Source organism: Athene cunicularia (genome assembly GCF_003259725.1).
Source record: "Athene cunicularia isolate RWA chromosome 21 unlocalized genomic scaffold, athCun1 chr21_part1, whole genome shotgun sequence".
In the NCBI taxonomy this organism is placed as follows: Eukaryota; Metazoa; Chordata; class Aves; order Strigiformes; family Strigidae; genus Athene; species Athene cunicularia.
Genome location: NW_020799127.1, coordinates 1,430,632 through 1,440,211, shown reverse-complemented (window position 1 = coordinate 1,440,211; position 9,580 = coordinate 1,430,632). Strand labels below are relative to the sequence as shown.

General features: G+C 56.0%; 1 protein-coding gene across 2 annotated transcripts in view; it reads left to right on the top strand.

Annotated features, from left to right (window-relative positions):
• ZBTB17 (zinc finger and BTB domain containing 17) overlaps positions 1 to 9,360 on the top strand; it is a 9,578-nt gene extending 218 nt beyond the window's left edge. For both annotated transcript variants that reach the window (XM_026862681.1, XM_026862682.1), the window contains exons 2-17: positions 1,240 to 1,338; positions 1,816 to 1,933; positions 4,140 to 4,346; positions 4,515 to 4,703; positions 4,956 to 5,120; positions 5,256 to 5,378; positions 5,812 to 6,050; positions 6,135 to 6,277; positions 6,612 to 6,912; positions 7,019 to 7,106; positions 7,591 to 7,707; positions 7,824 to 7,944; positions 8,078 to 8,208; positions 8,381 to 8,596; positions 8,894 to 8,950; positions 9,044 to 9,360. In XM_026862681.1, coding sequence (XP_026718482.1) covers positions 1,333 to 1,338; positions 1,816 to 1,933; positions 4,140 to 4,346; positions 4,515 to 4,703; positions 4,956 to 5,120; positions 5,256 to 5,378; positions 5,812 to 6,050; positions 6,135 to 6,277; positions 6,612 to 6,912; positions 7,019 to 7,106; positions 7,591 to 7,707; positions 7,824 to 7,944; positions 8,078 to 8,208; positions 8,381 to 8,596; positions 8,894 to 8,950; positions 9,044 to 9,330 — 2,508 coding nt within the window. In that variant the 5' untranslated portion in view covers positions 1,240 to 1,332 and the 3' untranslated portion in view covers positions 9,331 to 9,360. The remainder of the gene's footprint in view (positions 1 to 1,239; positions 1,339 to 1,815; positions 1,934 to 4,139; positions 4,347 to 4,514; positions 4,704 to 4,955; positions 5,121 to 5,255; positions 5,379 to 5,811; positions 6,051 to 6,134; positions 6,278 to 6,611; positions 6,913 to 7,018; positions 7,107 to 7,590; positions 7,708 to 7,823; positions 7,945 to 8,077; positions 8,209 to 8,380; positions 8,597 to 8,893; positions 8,951 to 9,043) is intronic.
• Positions 9,361 to 9,580: the final 220 nt, after the last annotated feature.

Genomic DNA, 9,580 nt, shown 5'->3' with positions numbered 1-9,580 from the left:
GGCCTGAGGAGGGGCCTTGCGGGGGTCACGGGGGCTGGGAGGGGAAGGGGGCTGCGGCCCAGCGCGCTGCCTGCGGGGTCCCCCCCAGAAGAAGCTGTTTTTGAGGCGCACTCCGGTGTGTGCCCCCCGATCTTTTGAGAGGAGGCTGCGTGGGGGTCCTCCCCATCCCCTTAGCACCCGAGGGAGGGCGGTGGCAGCTCATCCCCCCTGGATTTGCACCCTGTACTCCCTCCTCAGGCCTAGGGCAGCTGTCGTGAGGGGAGCGGGGGGGCTGCTGGTGCCCTCGCCAGCTCATCTGGGTGTCCATGTCCTCTGTGGGAGACGTGTGTCCCTCCACGGAGCCGTGGGGTGATTTGAGGCGAGGCCAGGAGCAAAGCTCTTTCCTCCCCCTAAGTGTGGGGCAGCCGCCACCCCCTCAGGACTCAGTGGGACATCTGTGAGGGTCGCAGCCCTGACAGCTGACACCGCCCCGACACCGCGTGAGTTGTTTGCCTGCGCGTCGAGGACGTCGCCAGCAGAAGAGCGGAGAAAACTTCAGCAGCTCAAGGGAAAAAGGGGTTTTCTCATCTTCCAGCATATTTTTTTGGCATGATGACATCCTGTACTGGTTGTACGTGCCCTCTGCGGGCGTCGCTTTTTGGACACAGATGACATGTTTCATGGACAAACCACGTTTCCTTAATTGCATTTCTACGTTAGAAGCTTCTGCCAAAATTTCAGAGATTGGGCAGCATACCCAAGGCAGGATTTTTGTGAGAAGATGAAGGTTTTGTAGTTCATCATCCAGGCACTGCAGAAATGGGCGGTTTTCACGGCTGAGCTCGAGGTCTGGCGATGTCTCAGTGGCTCCGCTGGCTCCCTGCCTGCTGCAGCCCAGGGCTCCGGTTACCTGCGGGCAGCCCTGCCTGCACGAGCCTATCCCTGGGCCTGAAATCTAAATAACCGAGGGCTCTGCAGGGTGTCTGTTCACTGGGGGTCGTCCAGCCTGTCTCTGTTCATCTCTCTCCTTGTGTCTTTCTCCTTTTAGTTCCTTTTCAACAAGTTATTTTCCTGCTTGTCATTCCCCCCCACCCCTTACAGCAGAATGTGAACTTACCTTCCGGTTTTATTGCTGACCACAAACTCCAGAGCTTTTCTCTGTTTCATAATTTATGTTATTGGCACATCTGTACCTTGAATGCTCTGGTCAGATCAGCTCTTAACATTTTTTTTTTTTTTTTTTAACTGAAAATATTGCAGAATCAGTTAGTGGAAATGAGGACAGACTCCTCTTCGCAGAGACTGAAGGGATTAGGGCTGCTTTGTTCCCCGAGCTGACACACAAGAAGGGTGATGACGGTAGGCAGAAAGTAAACTCCCTCTTCCCTTTTATCTTGTCATAAGAATGGGTGGCTGGATGGTGACAGCATTGAAAGGCATTGTTTAAACCATTATTTTGTTTTCCAATTTGTTGAGGCTTTGGGGGTTTTTTGATAGGTAGACACTTGGGTGGCAAGTACAGGCAGAGGTTAATGTCTTTAATAAGCAAGAGAGCTTAGCAGAGCTCGTGTGGGAAGCTCCCTGGGACTGTAGCTGCTGTATTTTATCTCTGCGTGCGTCGGTGTTCTTATAACAAAGCTTTTCTATGATTAATCGGGTAATGAGAGACTCAACAGCCATGTCAGGGAGAGGGCAGGAGGGGAAACGGCGCTTGTGTGCCTCCGACAAGGTGCACTTGGTGGGTACCCGGTCCTGGGTTGGTAACGCCGGGCCTTGGTGCCTTCCACACGCAAGGTTTGGGTTTTTAAATGGAGCTTTTTGTCCTGTTTCTCCTAGGATGGCTGCGTAGAGACTGACTTGAGTACTGGGAAGGGGGAAAACTGTGAAGGAGAGCTGCATCCATCTCGCCTGCAGCCTTGGTCCCCTGGATATCTCCACTCCTGGCAGCGCAGGGGTGAGTTCAGGCACCGATTCTGGCTTATCTTTGTTTGTCAGGCGAAAACTCTGTGTGTCAGAGCTCCTCAGACAGCACTGCTGACTTAAACAGCCGACAGCGATGGGTTTGTGCGAATGGGAGCTGATTTATTTAGCCGTCGGGTGGACCAGCAATGCCTGATTTGGCATTTTCCCTCCCCGGATCCATCTCCATTTCAGCGCATCCCATTTGATCTCAACACCGGAGCTTCAAACTGGCCCTGCCCGAGTGGTGGCAAGGAGCCAGGGTGGTGTTTCTGGTGCACCGTGGGATTTTTGATCCAGATATTTGGGATTTTTAAGGCTTGGAGTCAGGGATTTTAATGTACAAAGGTGATCTGAGCTGCTGGAGGACATTGGACGCTGGATTCAGGCGGAGGGTGACACGCAGCTTGTCCCAACCTCTGTTCCGCTGCGCTCACGTGCTCCGATGAAGCTCTAACGTGGTGTCATGGAGGAAACCACAGAAAAGAGGAGGCTTACTGGGAAGTGTTGAGTTTTTTGAGATTTTACTTCCATCGCAAAGCTGGGGTGCAAAGCTGAGGCGAGTCCAATTGGGGATAAAAATCATCATTCAGATGTAAAGTCCCTCCTACAAATTACTGAAAATAGCCTTTTTTGTGTGCATCAAACCATCGTGATTTCTCAGGTCCTGCTGCACGGAGCTTTCCAAGCATGGAACGCAGCGTTGTTTGTCCTGCTGGGAAAATCCTCCCCTTTTTTTCCAGAGCTTCCTTTGCAAACCCTATAGGGTCATACGTATGCAGGGGTTTAGACGGATTTTGATACAAATACTGATTTTTCTGGCTCTCAAGGGATGTATTTTGTATAAGGGATGTATAAAAAGTACCCCGTGTTTTGGAGAGCTGGGGGAAAGTTGTGGTGGCGAGTTAACTGCAAAGACAAACGGCGTCTTTTGGGAGTGAAACTCTCTGCGCGTGATCCGATGCTGTCGGAGGTTTCTGGGCTCTTCACCCCCGCTGGAAATGATTTTGGAAGCCGAATCGATCCTTGAGTGGAAGATCTTTCCTCGAGGCCGTTGCTAGCACCCGCAGCAGACAGGAGGAGGCTCCCTCTGCCCGCGGTGCTCGCCGGCTGCACGTGGAGGAAGGGACGTGCTCGCTGCTGTCTGGAAGCGACCCGGTTTTGTGGATCCAAACCTGTTGCTTTTCCTCGACCTGAGACTCCCTGGTACTGTTTTTAAGACCTGGTAAACTGGAAAAGCAGCTGCTATGGGCTGGAAAACGTTAGAGAGACACCAAGCATAGACTTAGCATCGAAACCAAGAGTGTTTCCGTGGCTGTAACTTTGTTTCTTCCAGAGCTTTAGCAACGTCCTGGCCTGTTGAACAGTAACTGTGGATAGTCTGTGTTTGCTTTCTCCTCCTTCCTTGCTCATCGCTTGCTGGGCAAGTGATGAAACAATCCCTTTAGCCCACGGAGGAATCATTTTCTGAAAACAAAGCGGAGTGCAAACCCTTCATTCTCTACACTGTGCCTTGCGGGTGCAGCCCAGAAGAAAACCCAGCGCGTGGCAGCAGATCGAGCTCGCGGCACCCCTCAACCTTTGCCGACGAGGACCTCATTCAAAAATGGGCTTTTACAGTGTTTCCAGGAGTTTGCAGCATTCCTCTGCAAAAGTTGCACTTTGAGCAGGGAGAATTTTCTCCAGACACACAATAAAAGATAAAAATCCCTCGATATCATGATGTGAGCACCTAAAATGAGCAGGAGCTTGAAGTTTTTTGAACATTTTCTGTGCTGCGCCCTCAGCGGGAGCTCCTGCTTGCCAGAGGGACCGTGGACTTGTGTTTGCAGAGGCAACGGGGTTCCTGCTCGCAGCTTGGGCTGGCTGAAGAGGAATAAATGTATTTTAAATACTGTTAGGATGGCAAAAAAATATATTGACTGTTCAGTGAACTCGTTCTCCAGCCCTGTGTTGACATTGCAGCTGCAGCAGGAGAGGTTTTGGGGTTGTCTGTGGTGGGGGAGGCAGGTGGCTGTAGCGAGGAGCTGAAATTAGGCTTTTCAGGCCACATGTTTTAACGAACAGGGCAATCAGGCTGTGGTTGATCCATGACTTTGTGATCTGTCCTGCTTGGTGGCCCTTTCTGAGGTGGCATTAGGGGTTCGGCACCCGCCTCACTTCCCTCCCCGGGGTTTGTTTTTTTTGTTTTCTCCCCGCAGCCATGGAATTCCCCCAGCATAGCAAACAAGTCCTGGAACAGCTGAACCAGCAGCGGCAGCTGGGTTTGCTGTGCGACTGCACCTTCGTGGTGGACGGCATCAACTTCAAGGCCCACAAAGCCGTGCTGGCGGCGTGCAGCGAGTATTTCAGGATGCTTTTCGTCGACCAGAAGGACGTGGTGCACCTCGACATCAGCAACGCAGCGGGTAGGCAGGGGGTTGTCCGATATCCCTCCGAGATGCTTAAATGAAGTGGTTTGGTGCCTGGGGTTTGAGGGAGGCTCTTCAGCCTGTTATTTGGCGCACTGCGGGCTTTTCAAAATTGTGTGGCCAGGAGGTGAAAGCTTATTTCTGGTTGCATCACCTCCCTGGCAGGCTTGGGTCAGGTTTTGGAGTTCATGTACACTGCTAAGCTGAGCCTAAACCCTGACAACGTGGAAGACGTGATGGCCGTGGCGGGTTTCCTCCAGATGCAGGAGATTGTCAGCGCTTGCAACGCTCTCAAGTCCCTCTCCATGCCAGCAGAAAGCCCCGCCGAGAGCCAGCAGCACCCTGCTGAGATTGGTACGTAGCCTCCTCGCTCTCCCTCATCCAGGGAGACTCAGAATTGCCCCATGAAGCAGCCGCATGCTCTGGCCACCAACCAAATCCACGTCCTGGGTACACCTGGGATGTCTGGATGGGGTTTGATACCCTTGTGCAGCACCAGCAGTTGAAGACCTGTCATCTCCTTAAATCTTTCTGGGATGTGGGAATCCTTCTCACAGCCCCTGCCTGGGCCCCAAATGCTGAATCGATTTGCTTCTTCCCTCGCAGGGACTGACAAGGCAACTGTCGAGGACAAGAAGGTGGCAGAACCACTGGGTGATCTCGACAAAACAAAACCAGTTCCTCCCGACCTGGAGGGGAAGGAAGAGACGCCAGCTGCCGCAGCAGCAACACAGCCAGAGGTGCAGGCAGAGCAGCTGAGTGGCCAAAAAGGTGAGCCACCGTGGGACACCGCCTGAAATCCCACTCTCACCCCCAAAACGCACCCTGTCCTGCAGCCAGACTCTGCTGCCTGCAGCCTGCCTGTCTCCTCGTGCGTGCCTGAGACACTATTGTTTCTGGGGGCAGATGCTGCCATCCAAGAGGGCCCCAATGCGGAATTCACCAGCCACTTGCAGCCAGCGGAGAGCGTGGTTGGCGACGGCAGCCCCACGGCGAAGGGCAGTGTCTCTCAGGGCACCGAAACAGGAGGTGTGTTCATGGGCGAGGGTGGGGGTGAGGGCTTTGCTGTCTGCCCCTTCCCTCCAGGAGGGCTGGGCAAGGGTTGGACCCTTGTTTTCCGTGCAAATAATTTGGTTAGTGTGAGTTTTGCTGTGCAAACACTGTTTCCTGCGAGTCACAGAGCTCACGGGAGCAAGTTTCCTTGGGCCAGAGCTAGGAGAGGTTGGGAAGTGCTCCTCTCTCTGTGCTGGCTTTTGGATTTTAGGGCTAATAACTTGCAAATCCAAACTGACTCCAGGCACCTGTGTCGTGTGATGGAGTACCAGGGTTTTCCGGAGTACAGTAGGGCAGGTTTAATCCCCACCGCCTTAAACACGGGCTTAGAGTTAGGACATACAGGTGGGGTTTGTGTCTCTGATGCTGCTCCCGATCTTTAGCGTCCCCGTTTTATAACTGCTGACAGAGATGAAGCTGGAGGGGAAGGAGGAAGAGGGGGAGGTGACAGCAGAGGAGGAAGAGGAAGCTAAAATCCCTGAGGAAGAGCAACCCCGGTTAGAAAACGGAGAAAACGCTGAAGATAACGAATCGGGGAGCACCGACTCTGGACAGGAAAACTCGGGTGAAACCCGTCTGCTGCGTTCGGGTACTTACAGCGACAGGACCGAGACGAAAGCCTACGGCTCCGTCACACACAAGTGTGAGGTGAGGCCGGGCGTGGGCCCCCGCGGGGGGATCTCCGGTCCCTCGGGGCCACCGCAGCGTCACCGGCCGCGTCTCTGTCCCTAGGACTGCGGGAAGGAGTTCACCCACACTGGCAATTTCAAGCGGCACATCCGTATCCACACCGGCGAGAAACCGTTTTCCTGCAGGGAGTGTAACAAAGCTTTCTCCGACCCAGCTGCCTGCAAAGCCCACGAGAAAACGCACAGGTACGGCCACGAGGCCGGTGGGGGAAGGTTTGGATGAGGCTGTAAGGACTCAACCCCTCCTCTGGAGAGGCTGGCGCTGCAGGGTTGGAGACTCCCAGCAGCTCGTTTGGATGGTGCCAGCCACAAAAAGATGCCAGAAGCACCTAAAAAACCGGGGATTTTGCTGCCAAAGAACAAATCTTTGTGCGTTGGGGTGGGAGGGGACGGGAGCTGCCCCTGTCCTTCCCTTTCGTGTTGCGTCAGGACGTCCTGGGGGGGCCGGAGGGGCTGAGCTGGGGCAGTGGGGCTCGGCTCTGCACGCCGCTTCCACACCATGACCTCGTTTCCTCTGCAGCCCCTTGAAGCCCTACGGCTGTGAGGAGTGTGGGAAGAGCTACCGGCTCATCAGCCTGCTGAACCTCCACAAGAAACGGCACACGGGGGAGGCCAAGTACCGCTGCGATGACTGCGGCAAGCTCTTCACCACCTCCGGCAACCTCAAACGGCACCAGCTGGTCCACAGCGGGGAGAAGCCCTACCAGTGTGACTACTGCGGGCGCTCCTTCTCCGATCCCACCTCGAAAATGCGGCACCTGGAGACCCACGACACCAACAAGGAGCACAAGTGTCCCCACTGCGACAAGAAATTCAACCAGGTGAGTGGGGTGGGGAGAAAGAGCCGGACCCATGGCGGTTCGGGTCCTTCCAGAGGGAAATAGGGGGGATGTGGGGGGGTCTCTGCATCCCTCTCCCTGTTGCCAGGTGGGGAATTTGAAGGCTCACTTGAAGATTCACATCGCAGATGGGCCCCTGAAGTGTCGGGAGTGCGGCAAACAGTTCACCACTTCAGGTAGCATGGGGTGGGTAGGTGGTGAGGTGCAAGCGACGGGGGCTTGGCTGGTTTGAGGGGGGTCAGGGACTGTTCCATGGGGGTTCAGAACCCAGAGGAAGGATTTAATCCTGGGCATAGGAGAGTTTAACTGTGGTGCCATGGTTGCAGTGCATGAATTTCTCCCCATGCATGGCTGGGCTGGCATCCCCCACGGGATCACACCCGGGGGTGTCTCCTCCCATCCCTCCAAACTGCTGCGGAGCCGGGGGAGGGTCTGGATGAGCCCGGAAGAGTCTTTCCATCCCCACAGCTGCTTGTTCTGGCCGTCCCGACCACCACGTTACCCCCTGACCCTCAGCTCCAGGCATCAGTGCTCCCTGCCCCGTGGGGACGCGATGGGCTTTCCCCAGGGGGCTACAGGGGTGCTGGGAGGGATGGAGGGAGGGTGCTAGGGTCTCCGTGCCGCCCCCCCAACCCAGGGCTGAGCCTCATCTGCTCTCAGGGAACCTGAAACGGCACCTCCGGATCCACAGCGGGGAGAAACCCTACGTCTGTGTCCACTGCCAGCGCCAATTCGCCGACCCCGGGGCGCTGCAGCGACATGTCCGAATCCACACGGGTAGGGATGCAGCTCTGCTCTTGCTCCCCCCACCCTTCAGGGGATGCTGGGGGGAGCCTTGGGCTCCCCAGCCCTGGGTTATTGATCCTCACGCGCTTTTCCCTCTCCTCCCCCAGGAGAGAAGCCGTGCCAGTGCTTGATCTGCGGGAAAGCCTTCACCCAGGCGAGCTCCCTCATCGCCCACGTGCGCCAGCACACGGGGGAGAAGCCCTACGTCTGTGAACGCTGCGGCAAGAGGTGAGGGGACGCCCCAGGAATTTTAGGGGGCACCTCTGCTCCCCCCTCCGGGGACAGGTGATGGAACGCAGAGCAGGGAGGTGTCAGGGGATCATGGTGACCTATCGTGTGTGTGTGTGTGTGTCCCCACAAGGTTCGTGCAGTCCAGCCAACTGGCCAACCACATCCGCCACCACGATAATATCCGACCCCACAAATGCAGCGTCTGCAACAAAGCTTTCGTCAACGTGGGGGATCTCTCCAAGCACATCATTATCCACACCGGTGGGTACCGTCACAGCACCCCGCCTCGCCCCCCAAACCTTTAACCACTCCCCAGGCCTTTAACCAACCCCAAAAAAATCTTTAAGCACCCTACAGACCTTTAACTACCTCTTCAGTCTTTAACCACCCCCCCAAATCTTTGACCACCCCCAATTCCTGACCTCGTCCCCAGGGGAGAAGCCGTTCCTGTGCGACAAGTGCGGCCGCGGGTTCAACCGGGTGGACAACCTGCGCTCCCACGTGAAGACGGTGCATCAGGGCAAGGCGGGCATCAAAATCCTCGAGCCGGAGGAAGGCGACGAGGTCAACATCGTCACGGTGGCTTCCGATGACATGGTGACGCTGGCCACCGAGGCGCTGGCCGCCACCGCTGTCACGCAGCTCACAGGTGAGCCGGAGACTCCCAGAGCCGTCCCAAAAGTGAGGTTTAACGGTGGGGTGCAGGTTGGGGGTCCCAGAGCCGTCCCAAAAGCGAGGTTTAACGGTGGGGTGCAGGTTGGGGGTCCCAGAGCTGTCCCAGAGGTGCTTGGCAGCACATCCCTGGGCTGTAGCGCCCTTTGCTGGAGCCTGAGTCTGGGAAACATCCCGGCCTGGCTGGAGCCCCCTCCCCAACCCCTGTTCTGCTCCAGCTGGGATGATCTGACCCCCCCTCCTTGCCATCGCCTTCCCTCCTCTCCCCCCACAGTGGTCCCCGTGGCAGCAGCCGAGATCACCAAAGCGGTGAAACAAGTACAGGAAGCAGGTGAGAAGGGGAAGGGGCAAGGCGTGGGGGTTGGCTCAGCTGCCTCCTTGCTTCCCTTTTTAATTTTTTTTTTTAAATTTTTTTTTTTAACAGACCCTAACACCCAGATCCTTTACGCCTGCGATTCCTGCGGAGAAAAATTCCTGGACGCCAGCAGCCTGGCGCAGCACGTCCGCATCCACACGGCTCAGGCCCTCGTCATGTTCCAGGCCGACACGGACTTTTACCAGCAGTACGGCCCGGCCGGCGCCTGGCAGGCGGAGCAGGTCATCCCCGCCGGGGAGCTGCTCTTCCGCACCCGCGACGCCCCCCCCGAGCCCACCGCCGCCCCCCTGGCCCCCGCGCCAGGTGCCGGGGAGGGTCAGTCCCCCGCCGAGTGACTTCTCCCCCCTTCCCTCTATTTAAAAAAAACCCCAAAAAAACAAAAAAAAAAAAGAGCCCTGCTTGGAAATGGTGTAAAAAGTGTATTTCTGGAAGGAGATGGAATAAATTGCAGTATTTTCTAATGGCTGATGCTGCAGGGGGGAGTTGCTGCAGGCAATTTGTGCCCCCGCTACCTCCCAGATGATGTGTTGGGGTGAAGGAGCCCACCAGGAATTAGTGATTTAATCACTAATGGGGGTGCAATCC